The sequence below is a fragment of the Hylaeus anthracinus genome, unplaced genomic scaffold (assembly GCF_026225885.1).
Source record: "Hylaeus anthracinus isolate JK02 unplaced genomic scaffold, UHH_iyHylAnth1.0_haploid 12001, whole genome shotgun sequence".
Taxonomy (NCBI): Eukaryota; Metazoa; Arthropoda; class Insecta; order Hymenoptera; family Colletidae; genus Hylaeus; species Hylaeus anthracinus.
The window spans coordinates 6307993-6331493 of NW_026534348.1; the positions used below are offsets into that span (position 1 = coordinate 6307993).

At 39.3% G+C, this 23501-nt stretch overlaps 1 protein-coding gene and 1 long non-coding RNA gene across 9 annotated transcripts in view; one reads left to right on the forward strand and one right to left on the reverse strand.

Moving 5' to 3' along the window:
- Window positions 1-23501, forward strand: part of LOC128890891 (uncharacterized) — a 98889-nt gene that overhangs the window by 70282 nt on the left and 5106 nt on the right. For 3 of the 8 annotated variants that reach the window (XM_054149864.1, XM_054149866.1, XM_054149870.1), the window contains 5 exons: window positions 3020-3263; window positions 5196-5416; window positions 9140-9368; window positions 13143-13499; window positions 22097-22351. In XM_054149864.1, the coding sequence (XP_054005839.1) occupies window positions 3020-3263; window positions 5196-5416; window positions 9140-9368; window positions 13143-13499; window positions 22097-22351 (1306 nt within the window). Of the gene's footprint in view, window positions 1-3019; window positions 3264-5195; window positions 5417-9139; window positions 9369-13142; window positions 13500-22096; window positions 22365-23501 lie in introns of all 8 variants that reach the window. The other 5 variants (XM_054149871.1, XM_054149869.1, XM_054149865.1 and 2 more) reach the window with 4 other exon arrangements.
- LOC128890895 (uncharacterized) lies at window positions 12379-13136 on the reverse strand. Its single transcript, XR_008460704.1, has 2 exons — window positions 12555-13136; window positions 12379-12463 (listed from the first exon to the last, which is right to left on the reverse strand). It is a non-coding gene; the product is annotated as an uncharacterized LOC128890895 (long non-coding RNA).

Consider the following 23501-nt stretch of genomic DNA (forward strand, 5'->3'; position numbering starts at 1 on the left):
GAACATGAGATTTCAATATTTATTCCTATTTCTTGACGATTAATGGAGCTGTAAAATTATCGTTTACCTCAGAATTGTTACTTCCTGTATTAAAATGAGTATTTGCAGAATATTTCCTTTAAATTTTACTCAACTCTGACTGTTCACGTAAGAATTATTGCTTCCTATTTTAAATATTATATTATCGAAATTAAACATCACGTATTATTGAAAATCAATAGATTGGAAAATATTATATCACTACAGATTAATTTTTCAGTACTCTGATTGTTCGATTCAGAAATGGTTTTCGGAATTAAAATCAAATTAAATGCGAGACTTGAAACGAGAAATTACGATCTTCACGGTTCAAGTGACTCTGTTTTCGCCGACTTCCTACACGCGAGTTCAGTCAACGGTTTCTTTCTGCCTTTCATTCGACCTTCAACGCCACGTACCTTTTGATTACCTCATCGCCAACCAGAACAAGTCCGCCCCTGCGTTTCAACCAGGAAAATTGATCGATCATTTTCCATACGGCGCGTCTGCTTACATGTGCGAGCTCCATGACATTGGAAAACGCTTTTAAGCGGTTATTCTCCCGGCGAGTGGTTTCCAATGAGTGCACACCGACTATTTCAGCCAGTTCGCCATACTTTCATCCACAGCTGGATAAAGTGAAGAGAAAAGAATATTTCAGACCCTATTCTCAATAACTGGTTAGATTGATTTTATTAAAGTAATGCTTAATGTCGGGAACAGGAATTGTGAAGCGTGAAAGTAGAGTTGGGTGATATTTAGATGAAAAATTCTTCAAATACCATTTCTAATAATAGATGACGCGTGATTCGTATGAAATAATATTTAAAATAGAAAGCAACATTTCTGAGAAGCAAACGATCAGAGCGATGAGAAATGTAAACACGCGATATTTCAAATACAACCGTAAATAATAGATGCTATATAAAATACATCGAATAATGTTTTTAATGACAAGTTTAATTTCAACAAATACAATATTTTTATTTTACGATCTGAAGCACGAAACAGACTATTGCAACTTTGTATTTTTAATATAAAATTTACGGTAAATTTACATGACAAAAAAAAAATTCCTTGTTATTTTCACTATTCATCAAGTCGGATATCACTGTCAAATACTATTTTAAAAGTTTATCGCAGCAAATTGTTCCATACGCGTTGTATTTTTAAAACGGTCATGGATGGAAGAAAATGTCACGAGGCAAAGTAAAATGGTCACGAACGTGGCATTTCGCTACGTTACTTTTTATAAATTTTTGCGCACCGTTAACAGTTGAAAAGTGCACCTGCATTAAAAAAGAAAATAGAACACTCTTTTGTGTGCACCAACCGATGCACTTGTTCACCCCTTGCGAAATATTATTACAATACAGTGCGTGAAAATTGTTAGTTTACAAGTTGTTTCAATTAAAAGTTTGCTCAATTATTGCTACGCAGAAACACACCTGCGTGTACTGATTCACGTGCGCACCTTTATTATGTTAGTAAACAGCGAATACTGAATACTGATTGATATCTGAAACTGATTTACGTTTACGAACATGATAAAGAATAGTAGATGTATTAATAAAGATAGATAAACCTATTCGAACCATCTATCATTTTAAATACTTTACATGTGTTCATTTAGAAAGTAGTCGTAGCCAATGTTAATTTATAGAACAATTACTTACATGTGCTGTTGATCTTTTTTGTATAATATATTATTTTTTTAGCTCGCAATAACGAATGTTATTAAAATATATTCATTTTTCATTGTTATTATTAAATGTCCTTTTTAACTTATAATCTAAACGATTCTAATCTTCTTAGAACGCATTAAATATTTATTCAAAGCAGATACTTATCAATTTGTATATTACAAATATTAACATAAAATGTATTATTTTTCAATGTTTATTATCAAAAGTTATCAACAATATATTATGAATACATTCTTATAAAATGTATTACACTTGTTGTTCAAAGAAGGTACTTTTTCATTTATATACTACAAAAAGTTGCTATACTAGTTACGGTACAGGTTATACCGAGTGAACGTGATGCATTCGATGTTGCTTTTGCCAATAATAATTATGAGAAAGGAATCCCGTCAGTGTACGATGATTACGTTACAAAACGCACATCGAGAATTGCGTAACGTAGAAGTCGCAGGGTGCACAGCGGGGTTCTCACGTTTAATATTTTGTAGGATACGTTTAACGAGTGTTTCGTGAAATAAAAGGGGAAATTACCATTAATAATTCTATCGTTGTATGCAAATCTCCAGCACTTTCGCATCATTTTTGCTGGAAATTTTGTTTCGAGGTATTTGCCTATGTAGAGGTGGTAATTATTCAGCGTGAATAAGTCCTAGCCTTTCTTATTTCATTCTGTACCTCCCATGCTCGTTATTTTCATTCAATTATAATTTCTATTTTATAACCGAACCATAAAGACGTCCCGTATTCCGTTCTAACATATTATTTTTATCTTTTTATTAAACTTTATTTCATTATGTCTCAGCAACATCACGCAACTCCACTTTAATTGATTCTACATATATTGTTATATCAAGAGTATTACATAACCAACAAACAATTTCATTTAAAAAAAATTAATTAATTATCAATGTTCTTGAGACTGTGTCTAGTACACACATTATCCTATCAAGAGTATTACATAACCAACAAACAATTTCATTTAAAAAAAATTAATTAATTATCAATGTTCTTGAGACTGTGTCTACTACACATATTATCCTATCAAGAGTATTACATAAGCAACAAACAATTTCATTTAAAAAAAAATTGATTATTTATCCATGTTCTTGAGACTGAAACCAGCCACTACTAACGAATACAAACATCATGTTAGTGGGAGGGTGTACCGTCACTCCAATTTCCTATAAAAATTCTCGCTTGAAATCAAGCATCGCTGAAATTAACTGCGACGAGCGTTCCAGGTGAAATCTATTATAGCTCGTCGCTGATGTATGTATTCTGGTTTTTTGTTACAGCCGCCGGAGAACGAGTTGCAGAAGATTGGCGAACGGGTACCCAGCGAGCACGAGCTCCGAGTACAAAGATCTCTGCAACGACTGAACGTTCCCGATTGGTACAAGAACTCTCCCGCGGCTCGCGATGGTTTCCGGTTGAAGAGGCACTCCGACGCGTCGCAGCACGGAGGATGGCGTGCTCTGGGCTCGAAAACCACTTCCCTCTCGTCCCTTTCGTCGTCTTCCAATAGGCAGCCGACTACAGGTAAATACCATCCCGTTCTATGACACCCTCAAACGACCCGTACCTTTGTCGAGGCGGGAAAACATTGCTGTCACGCCACGTGACTCCGGGTCACACTCGAAAATGCGAGCATCGATGCTCTCGCATCGCTTCAAAATACGCTATTCAAGTTCTCTGTTCCATCGCCCTAATAAACTTTTCGTATAAACGGTTATTCGTCAATTTTCGATTCTTTTCATTTAATTTGGTGGAAATATTTGTTAAGCTCCGAAGAAAAAAATGGTCCCTTAAGGGATGAAAATTAGGAGGTCAAATATTAAGTATTTTTCATTTCTTCTTCTTTTTTTTTTTTTTTTTGTTTTTTGTTCGGTTTTACAGAGAAAAATTTATTTAATTTTCGTTCAACTTTGAAACCAGGAAACTCGTTTAAGAAAACCGATTAATAAAATTTAAAAAAAGACAGTCGGGTTAGAGATTGCTCGATCGAGTGACTAAAAAACGATCCGCGGTAAATGGCACGATATCAACGAAACGTGCTCGCGTCTATGCTCTCGTAAAAAGACAAGGAGCGTACGAAATTAGCGCTAGGCGAAACGAGGTGTCAGCCAATTTCATTTCTGCGCGTCTCCGCGTCTCTCTGAGCGATACAGTTGCTGATATTCGCTGTGGACCGCGAGCAACGGCTAATAGAAAGCGTCTAATAAATTTAGTCGGGCACGTTAACACGATTAATTCGTGCCCGTCGCTCGTCTGGCGCAGACCAGAGCCGAGGGGACACGCCGAAGCGAACCCACGCCCACGTCGGGTTACCGCGGAAGGGTTGATTCCTGGGGTAGCTGGGGAACGTTCAAGGACGCTTCTAACGAGAGGAGACAATTTGTTAAGGGAGAGCCCTAATTACGAGATTTACAACGCACCCGTTGCTCAATTGCGGCGACAGGATGGATTTTAATTTAAGCCAGTGTTTCTCAATCTTTTTCGTCTGAACGACTGTTTCGTTAGATTCGATTACTTGATTCGTTGCCACTAATTTCGAAGAGTTTCAAATTTCGTGATAATGGGTATTGTCAAAATGACGTTGGTTAGGTTTAGGTTATGCGTTAGTAAGACGTAATCAAAGAAATTTGAAAACAACGAATAGAAAATATTTACTATTGTATAATTTTATTCTAACATATATAAATAATAGGCTACATGAAAACAGTAGAAAGTTGTGCATTATTAATAACTTCTCGAAGCTTTTCAAAGGCTGACAATAAACTGCTTATTACTTAAACGGAACATTTTGTATATGTGAAATAACTGTTTTAAATTCTATACGTTTTACAATTATTTTTGTTCGAAATGAACAATAGAAAGTTGGGCATTGTCAAAATGTATTACGTTCAGTATAAACGCTATGTGTCCACTCGCTATCGGTGCTGGACAATAGACGAGCTTTCATGCCATCGTTGAAAGCTACCCCGGCAACATATCGCTCGGCTTACAAAACCGTCGATCAAAGTCTGCTACTGTAATCGATTTCAAAGACGGATCGTGTAACGATCACAGCCTGTAAAACGAGCCAAGATTCCAATGTGATATCGCTATATATTCTAGGCCTTAAGCAAGAGATTATGCAGGCTGTTCGCGTCAGTGTTCGTAACTTTTAAAATGATGCACGATTTGAAACGAAACAGTTTTCTTCAAATAACGCGTTAATTCGTTTCATAATTATTCTGATGTCTGTGATTAAAGGATTTTTATGAAACTACACTGCTGTAAAGATTGCTTAAAGTAAATGATTTTTCATAGACAGCCATCAACACGGCAAATAAATTCGAGTAACTAAATAATGCGATTAAAAAGCCTGTAAATAGGCTCCCGGTAAATAAAGTGTTAATTTCTATGTAGATGCAACCTTGTCCACGAATATTTCTGTTATTGAACAGTTTCCTTCGAACGTGTGTTTAGGTGCCCTTCTAAGTCCAAGTCCTACGCCACCTGTATTCTCGAGATGGAGCACCAGTCTGCTGAACAGCGCCGGAAGTTCGCCAGCAAGTTCGGCGAGGTCGTCGTTCAATCATCGACAGCCATATTTGGGTTGGCGTTCGCAGGAACGATTGACAAATCCTCGAACACCGGCCGAACGTCTTGCTCAGGGTATTCTTCCCCAGTTGCAAGCAGCAAACAAGGTTAGTTGAGAGGAGACGAGTGAGTACCGAGAAGTATTTTATTTTTGCGATAACCACACTGCGCGAGGCCATTAGAAGATTACGTGTTTTAACGTTTCCGGGGAATCAGCTAAGCTCGAACGACGAAAGAGACAATAGCGTCCACTTGATCGATAGCATGTTATTTTATCGATCTTAAAGAAAATGTTTCGATACGTCATATAATAATAATTTAATCGTTTTAATTATTGCAACCGTGACAAGGATATAATAATTACAGTAGCGTTAGTAGAAATAATAGCGACAGAATATATTGTATCTTTTAACACCAAGGAATGCTGCTGAATCCTTCTAGTATAGAATATACAATTATTTATATTGTTTTAATTATCTTGACAAGCAATACATATTCTTTACCTCAAGAAGAATTACCATTGGCATTTTTCTAATGCGGTAATAATTATATTTCTATTATAAATTTCTATTATAAATAGTGCATAATAGAAAATTATGTTAGGTAATGTCTTTAAACGAAATTAATATTTTCTTGAACAAAAGAAGTGTAAAGTGATACAACGACCGAAACGATTATAATTGAACGATATGCGATTTATCAGCTCGAAGGTACACAAACTTCAAATAAAGTGTTAAGGCTGCTTATTAGATTAGGCGTAGGTGCACGTATAATTTCTAAATTAGATATTTCTTTTATGCTCTGTAATTTGTTTATTTTGTTGCCTCAATAAAATAAGATTGAATTTGAAAATGTTCTTTTTTATATATATATATATGGGGCATCCCAAGTCTATTTCGTTTTAGGCATTCCATGTGACTCTTCCGTGCGTGCCAAACAATTACGCCAAAGAAATTTTAAATTCTCTGCAATGACAACGAGAAGGGTGCAATTAGACAAATTTAAACGGTACAGTGGGAAACTTCTCACATGTTCTTAAAGTTCTCACGAATCTCGGTATCTTCTGTTCGAAACTTTTTCAATTAATAACTGACACGGCAAAAGTTACAAGAGAGTCGACGTATCACTCACAACACTTTGAATTTTCATTCAATGTTCAAATAAAAACTGCTGAATTCAATTATCCCGAACGTTTTTCCAATCGTGCACGACTTTCGATGTCTCTTTGTTGTTATTAGAAATGTTTCATAAATAAAATAACAATGCGATAAATATTCATTATGAAATAAGGTGTAACTAAAATTTTCTAATATTTCTTCTTTTATCTATCATTGTGAGATTGTCAGACATAATGAATTCAATATCATTTTCGTTTATCAGATTCATCTCCAATAAAGGGTTTCTTAAAAGGGTATTCAGAATTTTGTTTCTTAATGCAATGGAATGCATCTGATTTATATAATTTGTACGACGTATTTGTATTAATATATCCATCACGACTATACGAACAAGCGAGTTTTATTATTATTAGACTCGAGCGTACATAAACGTATATGTTATGTACATTTTCTATATTATTGTACGTCATAAACGCATGAAACGTGCGATCTAGCTATTATAAAACAAATCCTAAAGCCCCCTTTGAAAAACCTTTCAACGTTTCAACTCCTCCATTATCACTGAAAACGCTATAATTTCCTGTTCATTTCTCGACGCTAATGAAACAATTGCACGGCAACACATGAAAGGCTCCGCGGTCGGGCTCGTTTCGAATTGTTTGCAAATTTTGAAAGCAAAGTTTGACCTCGAACCGGTCGCGGCCATGGCTGACCCCTGCCTCGCCCACGTTCTCCTCGCTTTCCTCTTTCCTCTTTGTCCAATTTATTTTTAATTTGCGCAGACAGCGCGCAAATGCTACGAGGCTTCTATAATTAGAAATTCTGGCAGAAATCCTGGTCCTGGCGTCTCGTGGCCTTTGCAACCCGCGACAAATTGACTGTTACTCGATGCGCCCTTCTGCGAGGTTGAATTACCCAAGCGGATTTCACTCAAATCCGCCACCTCTGTGCCGGTCGAGTTGCGAACGTACTAATCGACTACGATCCAAACTTGGACTAAGTTTACTCAGACTAGGGTTCATTTGGAATACTCGCATTTCGGTTAACGCAAACATATCTTTATGTATCAGATGTAGACATTAATTACGTGCCTTTACATTTAATCATTTGTAACTGCAGTTTAACAGTTTCGCTGCAGACGAAAATAAGTAGCCGTTCGCTGGGAGTTGCAATCGAGATATTTTTTTTCATGAAAAATTTCTTACGAATGTTCTAATATGATTATTTTGAAAAAAAAAGAAAACAGATATCTGTGCTAACTTATTTTATATATGATTACCGAACAAAACAAATGAAAACTGAAAAATGATAAAAACAACCATATATCTTCAGTTGGACGCACATGTGCGTCATCCGCGGCGAAAGTGTTAAGCATAAGTATTTATCTATCGTTTTGTTATGCTAAAGTATCAAGCTCGGAGCACATTATTTTGTGTAAGAGAAATTTGTGTTAAAAGTATTTTTATTCGCAAAATCATAAACGAATTATTTGAAATAATGAAAAAGTTGTTTAGAAATATATTTTCAATTTTAATTTATTTTCAATTTTATTCAATATACAAATTTTATATATTTTTTAAGCATATGACGCGCCTATACACATTCTATTTAAAATTGAAGAAATTGTGAATTACATAAAGACTGAAAATAGGATATTTAGGTATAGCACGAACGGAAACTTGAGACCACCTGGGTTGTAATTGTAGGTAACGGAATTCGATAAACCGCAATGTTCGATAATGCAAGTAATGTAAGTAATCGACTAACTGCGGCCTTGCAACCCGCCGAGGGAAACATGTTTGCGGGAAATAAATGAGCACATCACTCGAGTTTGCCTCGAGGTGTTTACCGTATTTGAATATTTTAATAGCTTCACATACTGTGCAAACCGTTCAATTAACTGTGTTACACGCTGTTTCGTTACCAATAGTCGATACAGTTCAGACTTCCAAGAGTTTTTTGACTAAATTTCAGGCACATTAATAATTGCCATTGAACTCACGGGATATAAATATTAATCTTGATGACTGAAATCTGTTATTTTTAGAGCGATCTTAGCTAAAGGAAATTTCAATGTCCTCGTTCTTAAAGCTCAGATCGTTGCAAAGGTAATTGCACTTTTAAAAAATGGCTCCTTAATAAACCACGTGTAACGTAATTTTTAATCCATACATATACAGATGAATAACAAATATCTGTCTGTATCCTCAAGATGCATTCAAACGTCGTACAAACGAGGAAATCAGATAAACGCGTTCGTTCATTTCCTTGAAATAAAAAATCTCGAGATGCAAGAATCTCTAGATGCTTTCTTAGCAGTCTATTGCCAGAAATGCTAAGCTTAGGTTGACTTCAAACACGAGATTTCTAATTTGAGATTTGCAAATCAGACCACCCTTACCGCTTCGACAATTGTTTTATCGACACTTCCTAGTTCTAATGAAATTAAACTTACGCAAATATTATTGCTGGTTGATTTACGTCGAACCTGGTGGTGACCGAGAATCACCTCTCGGGTTACTGCATCGCGTTAACGTGTGACTGAGAGTCACCTCTCGAGCGCAAAGGGTTAATATCCCCCTATTGTCGACAACAATTAATCATCAAAGTAACACGTACCAAACACAGATTCACATCTTGACAAACTCGCATTCACACGCAGCGTGAGACTGAATTGTGACGAAGGAATAAACCTATCATTCTCTTCTGCAGCAGCAACAGCAGCAACAGCAGCAGCAACAACAACAGCAGCAGCAGCAGCAGCAGCAGCAGACAACGAATCAGCAGCTAGAAGTAAGGAACTCGATAAAGGAGGTAACCTCGGCCATTGTGCACTACGTGCAAAGCGGTCAGGAGGTTGCTGGAGGTGGCAGGCTCTCGCCTCGCCCTCGACCCGAAGACTGGGATGACAGGGGCGGAGCAAGGTCAACCAGCCCCAGAGGTGAGCACTAAACAACCCATGCCAAAAAACATCCCACCACCACCACCACCACAACCATCACCACTTTTACTCTCTACGAGAAAGGTAATTTTGAGTTTTCCATCTTGATGGTGTTCTCTATGTCTCTGCATCCGCTCTGCGGCCTAGACGCCTTTCCTCTACTGTTTGTCTCTTGATACATACGTTTATATATATGTATACAGGATGTCCCATCTAATAGGACAGACTGTCTTCTAAACGGTTGGGAGTAGAAAAGGTTGTCACAAGCGAAAGTTAAATGGTATCAGATCTAATATTCATTCGTTCGTTCATTTATTTAAAATTCGTAACTTATTCAATTCAATTGTCTTTATTTATAGTGTGGTCCTAACGGACCGTTTACACTTTTCCTGTAACATTATATAAAATTTACATTTTCAACGTATAATAGTTTCGTCCTTGTTACATTTATTTTCTTATTCTACCTCCTATCTAATATCCTAAAGGTGAAACAATGCAGATAACCTTACCTTCGATAACTTCTCAACGAACAAGTTTAGGGGATAAGTATGTTGGTACTTTTACGTAGAGCACAAGAAACTGCATCGATCTGTGTCGTCAAAAATATCAGTTTCCATTTATAAAAAAGTGCAGTCGCATGTTTTCGATGGACTGGTGCAGAAAAGCAGTGATGGGCAAAACCCTAGACTTGGAATAAATCTGAAGTTTGCCGATGCGTTTGTCACGTTTTCTTCGTTGGAAAATGTTCAACAGAAGAAACGAGACAAACGTATCGGCAAACTTCAGATTTATTCGAACCCTAGGGTTTTTGCTCATCACCGCACAAAAGTGCGTAAAATTACATTGCATGTTACGCACCACCCGATACCATTCAACTTTCACTTCTGACATCTTTTTCTACTCCCAACTGTTTAGGAGGTACAACCTGTTCCAGTTGCGTGGGACACCATGTACATATTTACATATATTCTCGTTCCAACGGAATGTTTGTAAAATAGTTATCTTTCCTCTCTGTTGTTCTACTCGTTTCTGTCGCCGGTTCAAAGCACTACCAAATTCGCTGTCTCTGTTTCAACGTCCTGTTTACTAACGAAAATTGCTTTCAAAGCGGGGCCTCTACCTCCCATTCAAAGAATCAAGCCTTTCACGATGAGAAAACTAGGATCCTCGTACACACGCGCTGTGCCTCCCCCATTCATTCTGCGAATGCTGCACTTGAACGTGCTCGCAATACCGCCGTATCTTTTCAGAGTATCGCTGTTCCCTCGTTTACGCTACCGGCATCTTTTCCATTTCGAGCAGCGTCCCTCCTTCCAGAGACTCTCGAAATTCATCCCCTTTGGTGGGAATGCGAGCACTCGTGTGTTGCGTTGGAACAAAAGTTCGTAGTGGTTTTTTTTTTCCAGTGAAATTTCAAAACAATTCTTGTATATTTCATTTATGATTTATGCTTACTTTTTGCACCTTTGCGATCGATGCCGACACAGTGGCATCTCTTCTTCTAAGTACACGTGTTATCTTAAGATCGAAAATATCATAAATATTTATTATTCTTTGTTACCTTTTTCTAAGGAATACATTTGCTTCGAAAAGAATCAACGTAGTTGCCATAAGCAAAATTGAAGAATTTTTTTTCAAGATTTAAATACAGCGAAACAAAGCCCAATTTTACGGTAAAAGTATCGAATTTAATATATAAAATTTTTCAAAAATATATTTAAAAATCGAGAATGTTTACATCTGCCGAATGGACGAAGGAATATTTTTTTCTGATGAAAATGTACTATCTTGGTAAGAAAAAACGACAACTTTTAAATTCGAAACATGAGGTTATTCGGTCGAATCGCTGCCATTTTGATAACAATCAAACATTCGAAAAATCCTACGATCTTTTGTTCTAACCCGATAAGTAGAATTACGGTTCTGACAGCGATGTCCTCGAAAGAGTTTGCAGGATATTCCGATGATCGTGTATTATTATCTTCTGGATTGGGAGCACCAAGGGGTCCAGAGAAGCTTGGGTCAGTTAATTCTTAGAGGTCCGCGATATATTCAAGAAAATGTTCTTGGAGGATAAGATATTATTTTCTCTGCGATCCGAGTAAAATATTCGATATATTTTGTGTAACTTCTGCGGCTGAATTTGTAATCTTCTTTACTGTAAACATAAAATGAATCCAAAAAAAAAAAAAGAAAAAATAAATTTGCAATAGAGGGTTGAAAAGATAGGATGCGAAACAGACCATATCCAGAGACTCTGCAATGGAAGAGCTCCCCTGCGATCGTTCGTGGCGGGTCTCTATCGAAGCAAGATTGCCACGGTTCCCGAAACGCATTCGACAACCTTGACACTAAATCGTATTTCTCAGAGCATAGATTCGCGACGAGGTCGAGCCAAAGGGTGAAAGGAGGGAAAATGGTCGAGCAACGAAAGACCAGAAGGACCTCGGAACTCGCAACTTTTTCCTCGACTCTGCGCGACCTCTGTCGCTTCTTCGTTGGCTACCTTTGTCTTTAATCACGGGAGTCTCGCCCAAAGTATGCAGAGGCGACTGGTTGCTATTTCGATAGCCTTGTAGCCCCTGTGGTCGTCGTGGCACCGAAATAGATTACCCTGAAGTTTAAATCACCCCTCTGTCTCCGTACGCTTTTCGGTGCGAGCGAACTTATTCGCCACTCGGCCGACCTTAAGACAAAATTAAAACAAACATCGAGAGAACAGCGTCAAGATAACACGTGGCTGGCGGTCACTTCACTCGCACACACACACACACACACACACACACACACACACACACATGGACACGTTCATGCGCCGTTCGTCGACGATGCATTAACACTTTACCTGTCGGGAGCCTGTTCTCTTAAGGGGTTAGTCGCAGTCAGGAAAATGGAAACGGACAATTTCTTGTGTGTTTTTAAGGTATTAAATAATAATTTTTCTGAATGAAATGTAAATATATTACAAAGTATGTCTTAAAGAACTATGAACGAATTTTTGTTTTAAACAAAGGTGAATTCATTTCGTCGTAACAGCCGATGGCTTGGGTGTCCGCTTGATTTGCGGTGAGCAAGATTTCTTCAAACTGGTGCACCTGAAAACAAAATCACAGCTTGCTCGTGATATTTCGACATAAAGTGAAAACTTTTGTTTAATAAAATTAGTATTTTATCCTTACGTTATACCACATTTCCAATAGCGCCTAAAATGGGCGGGCAGGTAAAGCGTGAACACTTGAACGGCAATCCTCATCGACGGACGCGCCTCACTGGAAACGTGTGACGTGTGACGTGCGACCAACGCTTTGTCTCGCTACCGAGCATTACTAACTGTCTGTGCTGTGACGTGCAATCTGTCACTAACGTGTGCGTGTGCCGAATGTGTAAGGCTGCACAATACGAGCCTCTGCAACGTCAGCTTGTTTGCGTTTGTAATTAATATTTTCCGTATTAGAGCTTCACTAATACGAATTAATCTCCGATGCGTGTCGCGTTGCTTCGAGAGAGAATAATCGATCGACGCGGCGCGAACGTGTTAACGATTCACGATAGAAAACGTACCCTACGACGATGTACGTTCTACGTTCTCCGAATCTAGCTCGATAAAGTCGCGCATCACGGTAAACGTAGCTCTCCGATACTTGGTATCGCCACGTTCTTTGTTTGTTGACGAATCGTTGCGAAGTGTCGCGGAATCGTAACTAGAAGCCGCCCAGAACGTCGGCCGACGACTGGTACATGATGTGTCTAATGAAACGAAACTTCTCCTCGAAGGGAGCGTGAAGCTGTGTTGGATGGAGAGCTCGTTCGTTGGCACAAGACCCGTGGACTCACCGGAGACACCGATGAGTTTGGCCACGGAGACCGACTGCTGTCCAGGCTGCAACGCCACGGGCACTGAGTCCTGCAGTTGCATCGACTCCGCGACTTCCGGTCTGTTCTTGGATTTGACGCCCACCCGCGACGACGGCCAGCTACAACAGCAACAGCAGCAACTAGGCGGAGGCAGCAGTCTCTGTCCGTCGCCGTCATCGTCGCTCAATTATCACCACCACCATCCCCATCCCCATCACCATCACCGTCAGCTACACCATCAACAGCAACCGCAGCAACAGCAACGCCATCACCGCGGTGAGTTGCTGCTCGCCTAGCGGAAAGCCAAAAACAAACGTGAACGATCGAGTCAACACCCACGATCGCGAACCTCCAGCAACGGAAAACACACGCACGGTCGCGTTCCCTTGTTACCAGACGACTCTTCGCCGCGTCGTTTCTCCGACGCGGTCGATTCGCTAGGCCCAAGCTGACGAAGGCGATTCGCCTCTCGGGATGATTCTTCGTGGCTTTACCCACGGTTTAGGCGCGACAAATCTATCGTTTTCGGACCACGGTGTCGGCCCTGTCGAGTAACAAATTGGTACGCTGGATTCGATGAGGGATTGAATCGAGGACGGCTGAAAGTGATGGAATGGCTCATCCTTTAATGAAACTCGGAATTTTTATACACGGTCTGTCTAAAAAGAAATCAAACTTTTGCTATGAAAAGAAAAAAGTACAAGTCAAGTTTTTACACACACGTTCATTTACTCAAAATCATCACCCTCTGGGTCAATACAGCGTGTAGAGAACGCGTAATTAACATTTCGAAGGAGCTTTGCAGCTACTGTTTCGGTAGCCCGTTTAGTACGGCGGTTACAGCAGCCTGAATCTCCGAAATGTTGCTATAACGTGTCCCTTGCATTGGAATTTTCAATTTTGGGGAAAGAAAATAATCGCAGGGAGACAGATCAGGCGAGTAGAGTGAATGATCCAAGGTAACGATGCCAATTCCAATAAAAGGGACACATTATAGCAATATTTCGGAGATCCAGGCCGCTGTAACCGCCGTACTAAACGGGATACCGAAACAGGAGCTGTAAAGGTCCTTCGAAATGTTAATTACGCGCTCTCTTACACGCTGTATTGACGCAGAGGGTGATGATTTTGAGTAAATGAACGTGTGTGTAAAAACTTTGCTTGTACTTTTTTCTTTTAATAGCAAAAGTTCGGTTTCTTTTTAGACAGACCGTGTATTTTCCATTGTACCTTTGCGAGAGCGTTATCGATGCACCGGTGAGAATTTCCTGATGAAAATAACTCCAAACACGAACCCATTCTGACCGCTTTTACTTATCAACTGTAAAATCGAACCATAAAAATTTGACCGAACGAGGCCGTGTTTGGGCTCGTTTTCGTCGCTACAATATCGTCTATTCATTGATTACACTCTCTTAAAGATACGATGAAAGGTATAGAATTCACGTTCCACGCGGAAATTACTACCTACTCCGCTTTCGAGCGAACTAGCGACCACTTGTGTCACTCATAAATGGGAATCACCGTTCGGTTCTGTCTAATTGAAGAGTTCTACGAAGTTACGGTTTAGTAAATTACAGCAATTGTTCTTTCAGAAGAGCGCTTGTAGCTTCGATTTACTCTTGACCCCTTAACGCACGAAAAAATTACTGGCGTGTACAGATTATTGTACGCGTGGAATAAATGCGTCAGAGAACACGTGGTTTGCGATGATGAAGTAGCGAGAATTAAAATATAATCAATTTGAAATACATTTGTAAAGATTTAATCGGTTAGTGCCTCGTGGGGTCGAAAGAACGAGGATAGGAAATTAGCGACGCTACGTTCAGGTGAGAGAAAGCTTCGTCGAGAGATTAGGTAATTTTTAGGGACGTTCTTCGATATCTTCCGACTGTTAAAATCAATTTCATCAGTTATTTAACTCCCAGGGTGTGATAAACATATCGGACATTATCGTTAAAAATCCTTTCTGTGTTCTTTCCGTCCAATCCACGTTTTCGCTCGCCACTGTGCAAGTCCGTCGGAACTATTTACAAATCACGGTCGATTTTTCTTGGAAATTGGCAGGGAGCGGTGAACGATCTTCTTGGAAGAGCTTCCTTTGACGTGCTTTCGAGACTGGTCTGCCACGTCGCTTACGTTTGTAATCTGCTCGCCACTTTTGTTTGGGATCGTTTCCAAATCTTGCAACGTGTTACGTCACGAACCTCGTCATCTCACCGTTTCCACGTGACTACTGTTACGTTCTACGCGCGCGTTTCTTGTATCGCGAATCACGTTTGAAAGAGAAATTATTTTTGTACCTTGTTGAAATTATAAATAAGTTACTTCGATGTGTACACTCCCGCGTGTACATGTATATATAAATATATGTTTAAAGAAACTGCGTACACTTTTATCTTTCTACGAGCCGCACGAAAGCGTCGAAAAATCGTGACAATTGATCGAAACGTTGGAAGATCGCCCTTGTAAATTATATACGCAGCTTTTTGCACTCTTTATACTATATACACTTTTTCACGGTTCTCGCTATTGCGCTGCCTCTTTACGCACTTGGTCGCTTCTTTCTTGCATTGTACAACGTGTGAGTCGAAAACAAAGTTGCCTTCCAGAGAGTGGTTACGTTATTCGTTATTAAATCGAAATTTTCTTATCGGAATATTTCATAGAATTTAGTGCAAGTTGGTGAAGCATACGAATGTAATTTATAAAGGATTGTTAATGTTGTACGATAAAATAGATACTTTCTGACAAGTATTCGCGTTACGTTATTGTGTTTGTAAAGACACAACCCTTCCGTGAATCGCAGCTTTCTATTTAAAATCACAGCGTTCGAGATTAGAGGTGTACGCCCACCTGCGCTATCTCTTCAACGCGTTTATCGTTTTCGTCAGCTTGTCCGCTCGCGGAACGTCGAACCACAATATCGGAACTGCTCGAGGGTCTGGATCAATTCCCCGTGCCTTACACTTTGGTTACCGTAACGAAACTCAAGCACAAAGATGGGCAAAATTTCATTCGAACAATAGAACACGAATAGAAACTTTGTGTAGCTATTCCATTCGCGACGATTATTTCATTGAACAGTTATTTGAACGAACTGTTGTTACAAAATTACCGTGTAACTTGATCGTAATTTTTATCGAACAGATAACTAAGCAAAACCTATTTGTCATTTACGCAAATTATGTTATGTACACCAAAATTTTGTCCCATCTCTGGGATCATGCACGCACCAGGAAGGTAATTCGAAGCTGGAAAGAAGCCGCACAATTTTCTACACACGCTCTTTCTTGAAATTCTTCGTTGAACGTCGATGCTGAATCCAGAAGCAAGCATAAAATCGCAAAGAAAATTGAGAATATAAATGTAGATGGAGCCTTCGACTGCCATCTACATTACTGGATTCTGGTCAACGTTTTCCGCATATATTTCGTCATTCCACGGGCGGTCTCTCGACGTCGTTCGTCCATCGTTTCATCGAGGGTAACCGGGACACGTGGAGAGACCTCCTGGTCGATTTTTTGTAAGCCTCGTTCGTTTTTACACGCCCGAACACGTTTACACACACGCGCAAACGAACACCACGATTACGAGTTCTTCTATTTTTTTTTTTTTTTTAATTTTTCGTCACGTGACTATTTTGTAGTAAACTTTGTTACTTTGTTACGATCGCCCCCCTCGTCGTTGGAAGACCCCCACCAATCTCCTCTCTTTGCTCCCAGAGTATACGTTCCCACCCTCCTGCTCTCCGCGTATCTTTGTGCGAAACTACCCTCTCAAATTTAGTCTCCTCTACTTTTACCCTGAGTAGTCTTACTTTTTTGCGTTCATGTATGTTTAATGTAAAGTTGTCCGCGTTTATATTTTATCTGTAGTTAGCTCGGTCTATACGTATATATAAATTTACAAATATCTCTTTCTCTCTCTCTCTCTCTATATATATATATATGTATATGCATACATACGAAGAAACACTTACGTACGATTCGTATACACAACACCGTTTCATTATTACTTGCAAAGCGCGTTGATATTATTATTACTATTATTATTATTATTATTATTAATTATTATTATTATTATTAATTATTATTATTAATTATGATTATTATCATCATTGTTATTATTATGATTATTATGCCATTATTATTGTTACTCATTTAATTACGAGTGCAGTGTTCGCAGAACCGTCGGTAAGCACAAGCGTACTCTTAAGTTATTTCTGCGTTTCTCTTTCTTTTATTTCTCTCTTCTTTATTTACCCCTTTCTTTCTGTTTGCTCGTCGCACCTTGAGCCCGCGATACGTGAAAGTTTCATCCGCCACGATCGATCACTCAAGGAGTCATTCGTTTCTGTTTCCATTTCGCGTCTCTTCCGTAAATGCACACTTATACACCCAATACACGTACACACGCGTACACTTTATCTGTCTCTGTCTCTGTCTCTCTTTCGTACCGGACGGTTCTGCGTGCCGGTGCTTTTGCCTTTCTTAAGTAACTCCGTACTTATTGTTCGGACACACCAACGATTTATCATTTCTTTGTAGAGCGTAATTACCCTTTGACAACAATAAATTATTGTCATTACCCTTTGTGTTGTTTGCGTTGACGTTCCTTTCTCCTACGTTCAAGCATTTCTTCTATGATAATCTTTCACGTTCTCCGCCTCTATTCGAATCCAATTCTTTTCTGTCTCTAGTGTCTTCCCGTTTTAGTAGGGGCCATACGCGCAACTATTGCCACTTACGTTTTAGAGACCTAATTTAAACGTCTAGGACTCTTGCGATACGGAGATTAACGCCGTGGTTCGATAGTCATAAGAATATTCAGTGATCTTTCATTAATTACGAATATATCTGGTAGTTAGGCACGAATTATTATAAGGCATAAGACAGGTGGTTATACTTTGTCAAGCTGAATGAGATCCCTAAACTCTGACATCAACTCTCTTCCATAATTCAAGTCACTCCTATTGAACGATATCAGATGACATGTACTAATTACACTGTAAACCTAGACAATAATCCAAACATCTGTTCTCGTCCATATATCACTGTTCCATACACAAGCTATATATTTATGGCCAAAATAAAGCCACTGCGCGAATACAAAAGTATTAATTGAAATTAGAATTAAATACTTTTATTTTCATAATAAATTACGTAGCTTTTCATGTTACATAAAATACCTGATCTCAGTATAGCAGCAATCCTTGCCATCCTTCTATAATCTATTTCAATTGAACGATATCAGCCTAAACGATAATTCCATCAGCTAGTTTCATCCCTATCGCTTTTCCAAGCCCAAACCACCAGCTCAGGGATCTCGTTAACCTTGTTGAACTACACACGTATGAAGAATCCTGGCCACAACTGTTCTCGCGACTCGTCGTACGATAAATCGCAAAGCGTATGGACCCTACCACCGCGATCGATGGTTGACTCTAGCACCTCACCCTAGCACCCCTATTTGCAGTATCACTCTAGTCAAGTATACATACGTACGCGTATCGATTAATTTGGTTGATGCGCTCTGCTTGTGTCGTCACGGTAAGTGCTGTATTTGTTTCGCCAGCTTTCGTCTTTCGTTCTTTTCCATTTTTTCTCCGCCCTCCTCCCCGTTCCCACCCGGTCAACTTTGTCTCTCGATTTTTATATTTTTCCCTCCTCCGTAGCTTCTGCATCAGCGCGATTGCGCGTATCCGCCGAAGCCGATACTTCCAGCATGGAAATAGAGCGTAAAACAAAGAGGAAACCGTTTCATCGGTATTCCTTCTGGCAAAATAGAAAAAAAAAAAACAAAACAAAAAAAAAAGAGAGAGAACGAGGCTGCCCCTTTCCTAGCCCACCCTATTCCTCCATAAATATCTGGTAAACGTCGAGTTCGAAGCCGAGTCCGTTTTCGTTTTTGCCTTCTGCGCTTTCATGAGCTTCGTGAGAAAGTATACGTCGCTCGGTAGAACTAGGCTAGCGCGACCGAGCGTCTGGTAGATGTAGCTGTTGCACGTAGAAAGTACACACCGTAGACATTGTAGAAAAGTAGACGACAGGTGAAGAAAAATCGTGGACGTCTACGATACCCCTCTCCCAAATCCTCCTTCTATTTTCTATTCTTTTGTTTTTCTTTTTCTTTTCTTTTTCTTTTTCTTTTTTTTTTTGGTATTGGTTTGTTCACGATTCCCTCCTCTCGTACATCCAAGTATCCACGCACGAAGAAGTCCGAGAGAGGTGCTTGTACCTTCGCGACAGCGTTTGGGCTAAACGTGATCTATGATCACTGATTCCTCGATGACACCTGAGGAACCAGCGAACAGGTCAACACGAGAGTCTCGTCGAACGTTTGTCGTCTTTCTTCGTCTCGAGTTCCGCGAAACGGTGTGCTCGAAGTTTGCTCGAGTCTTGTTCCGCAACTTTCGCTGAGACGGAAACCGGGAGGGTGCTCGTTACGGGTTTTGTGTGGAAAGGAGGGAACGAATCCTCCGTTTCGAGCGATCTTTACGGCAATCGTCGACGTTCTAAAGACACTTCAGACGAGTCCGCGGCCCGTGACTCAACGTTTCGACCTGATCGAGGTAAGGACATCTGCGCGGAGTAACGTCGAAGTTGCTGTAAATCCGTGGATTTCGTTGAGGGTGTTGGAAACGGGCATTACCAATGGGCGCCATTTGTTGATGAAATACAGCAAGTAAACGGGATGCCGTTGAGGGCCTTGAGTCTCTAAAGAATAATTTCAGAAAGATGTTCGAAATACGTAGATCAAATTAACCAGCTGGTTCTTTGTAGTAGTAGCGTTACATATTCACGAATTAATCAATTTTTAAGATAAACCGTAAGTGATAGAGTCCGTGGAGATGTTCGATATCCCTATATGAACGCATAATTTACAAACTTGGTAGTTCTAGTGTCGTATAATCATGAATTAATTAATTAATCAAGAATTAGTAAATTCTGTAAGCTTTCATCGGTTAATTTTACAAGAATCGTATCTACTTCTAATTGGATAGCTCTAGCGTTGTAAATTTGTAAATTAATTAATAATCGAGTTAATCCGTGAGAAGCGGAATTAATAGAGCATTGTTAACTGTTCCAAACCTTGTAAAACTTCCTGGCTTAACTTTACAACAAAATATTCATGTACCTTTCTCAATTTGGATGTCCTCTATTATCATGCGAGAGAGCTAAGTGACCAGCTGGTTAGTTCTAGCGTTAAATATTTATGAATTAATGAATATTCGATTTAACCTATGAGTAACTGAATCTATACAGCTGTTAGATGTCCCAAATGTATCGATGTCCTGTTCCCATTTGGGCCCATCGTGCTATAAAGGGTTAACTCGGACGTTCTATTCGCGATAGCATTAGCAACGTGGGAGTTTTGTGTAGCTCTCGGTGCGGCGAAACGAGCGAGAGAGATCGTAATAGACGTCTACCGAAAAAGTGGCGCGTAAAGAGGATCCTTGACTAACACCCCAACGAAACACATGACGAGCACCCTAGAACGTTGATGGTCGGCTAAGGGGTTTTTCGACCTTTTCACGTACGTCGACTCTCGCACGCGTGCTTTCAGTAAAAATGCTTCAAGTAGCGATCGATTCCTATGCAACAGTTATAAGGATACCCAATTGCTTTTTAACGAAATGTGCATCGAGCGTTTGAGTAATTGCGATTTACATTATGCATCCCTCTGCCACGTATCGTGTACAGTTCCTGCGATTATTTCTATTTCACCATCCGCGACACTAGCCTTTCATTTGTTGATAACATTTACGAGCTGTTTGGACGTCGATTGCAAACATAAGTTGTTCACTCTGTTAAGTAGAAAAGTTGGTTTTTTCTTTCTTTTTTTTTTTTAAACCATTTGAAATCAAGATACGCTTGGTATGCAATCAGTCACAGAAGTCTTTATGCATCCCGATTTGATTTGAACAAAAATTCATGTAAAAATGAATATGAAACACCACAGGAGCTTCCATAGCTTTGTAGTCTACGTGTGCTCGTATCTTCCTACTTTATTCTTTCTAAATCTTCGCTATAGCAATAATAAAATTTAGTAGCAATAAAATAGGATGTACTACAAATAATTTATATATAAATATTATATATAATATATGTTTTATATAAATTATATATATAATATATAAGTAAATGCTTCACGTATAGTGAAGTGAAGTGAAGCTTTTTTTTAGTGTATAGTGAAGCTTTAGAAAGAATAAAAAAGGAAGATATACGTACATGTAGACTATAAAGCTATCGAAACTCCTGTGGTGCAGCCTGTGTTTACATAAATCAGCTAATAAATCAATACTGCTGTCGCTATTAGTAGTTGAAAACCGGCTCCAAGGGAAGAAAAGGAAAAAAATTGCAAAGCTTCACAGGCTTTCAATGGCGCAGAGGGAGAACAGTATCATCCGGATGTCTCACAACAATCGGTCTATAATAAAAGAAATTTCAGTTATCCGTACGATACCGTGTAGCTTGTCGCTGTCAGCTTTATCATCTTCCTTAGTAACCAACCATGCTGCTTTATTCTTGCTCCCGTACGTATAAAAACTAATTTGCAAAGACGTATTCCCAAAGAACCCCCGTTACCGATCGTTGCTCGTCGCAACGAAATCGAAATCGACGTATCGTTTATTGGAAAGCATCGTTATTTCCCGTTGCACGGTTCACCTAATCGGCAGCTACTTGAAGCACATTCGAATGGGCCTCGAATATCCCCGCGAAGCGGGCAGAAAAAAAAAAAAAAAAAAGAAATGATCGCGAGACGCGATCATAGACAGGACGACACGATAAAACGAACGAACGTTCGAGGCCAAGAGGATGACGCGGACGTCTCTGTCTCTTTCTTGACCCCTGCATGAAACCGATTAGGATCGGGCCAGAGCGATTCGGACGAGGCGATGGCGACGGCAGCTCTTCTGCGGAACAAACCGAGCCCCGGTTCCACGACCCTGGAGGACGTCCTTGACTCCCTCCTCGGGCTGCCATCCGCGTCGCGTACCCCGAGTCCTGGGCCAGGACCAGTCGTAACCGGCACATCCGCCACCATGCGACATCGAACTAACGTCGGCCAGGCTAATGCGAAAGCCGGGAAGAGCTGCAGCGACCTACGCCAAGACCTCCAAGGTAGGAGGACTATGTAAGTTTTCGTTCTGAGGCAGATCCTCTCGAGGGACTCGAGAGAGCTCAAAACCTAATCTACTTCCTACCAAACTCTATATGTGTGTGCAAGTGTCTGTGTGTATCTATCTTGTGTATATGTGCGCCCGCGTGTATGTTGCCGCCTTGTACAGTCGAATGTTAACATGGAATATTGACGACAGCATGTAAATTTTCTTGGAACAGACGTGTGTAACCGGATGTTCGCGAGCAATGGTACATGCCGAAGCCAGTGGATGTTTGAAAGGAATTCAGCACACATGTTGAAATTAATGCCTAACGATTGTGGACATGTTTTCTTTGCATTAGTTTTTTTTTTTTTTTTTTTTTTTTTTTTTTTTTTTTTTTTTTTTTTTTAATTATTTTATAGGTACTTATTAACTATTTTATTTTATAAATTATTCCACGAGGAGAAAGAATTCTTAGGAACATTATCAAAGTTACACTTAAAATTGTTTGATTTCATAATTTCGTGTGACTACCAGTGATGGTTCACTGTGAGTGGTTCACTCGTGTGGTTCACCTTCAACTAAAGATAAAAATTTGTTATCTACGATAATTCTATTCATACTGAATTTAATTTGGAGACTAATTAGAACTATCTTATACAATAACTGCTTGTATCAAAGTTATTCTAGTGTAGCATAAAAAACCTTAGGAGCTACATCATCGCTTATTAAATCGAATAACGTTATTTATAAGATAAATTTTACTTCCAATAAATATTTACTTCCATTTCAATTCAATTGTGTCCAACTACAAAACTAGGTTAAACAATTTTCGGTTATGGATTATTTTTAACAATTTTTCATTCGTGTTCCTTACTCGCAATTTTAATAGGAAACTGAATAATATATTCAAATGGTATGCTTTAATAAAACATCCTACTGGCTGAGCGTTATTTTTATTTTTTCATTTGTAGCTGTCGTAAGCGACACATGTGAAATAAATTCTTTCTCCAGCAATTTCCTTGGAGTTTCGATAAAATCTTGGTGCATTATACAGTGCCCGAGAGGTAATGTACAATAAAATCTACATGAAGTTAATAATTCATGGGCGAAATAAATCTGGAGCGTTCGTTTAAAATTTACAAGTGGAAATTTGAATACAACGATAC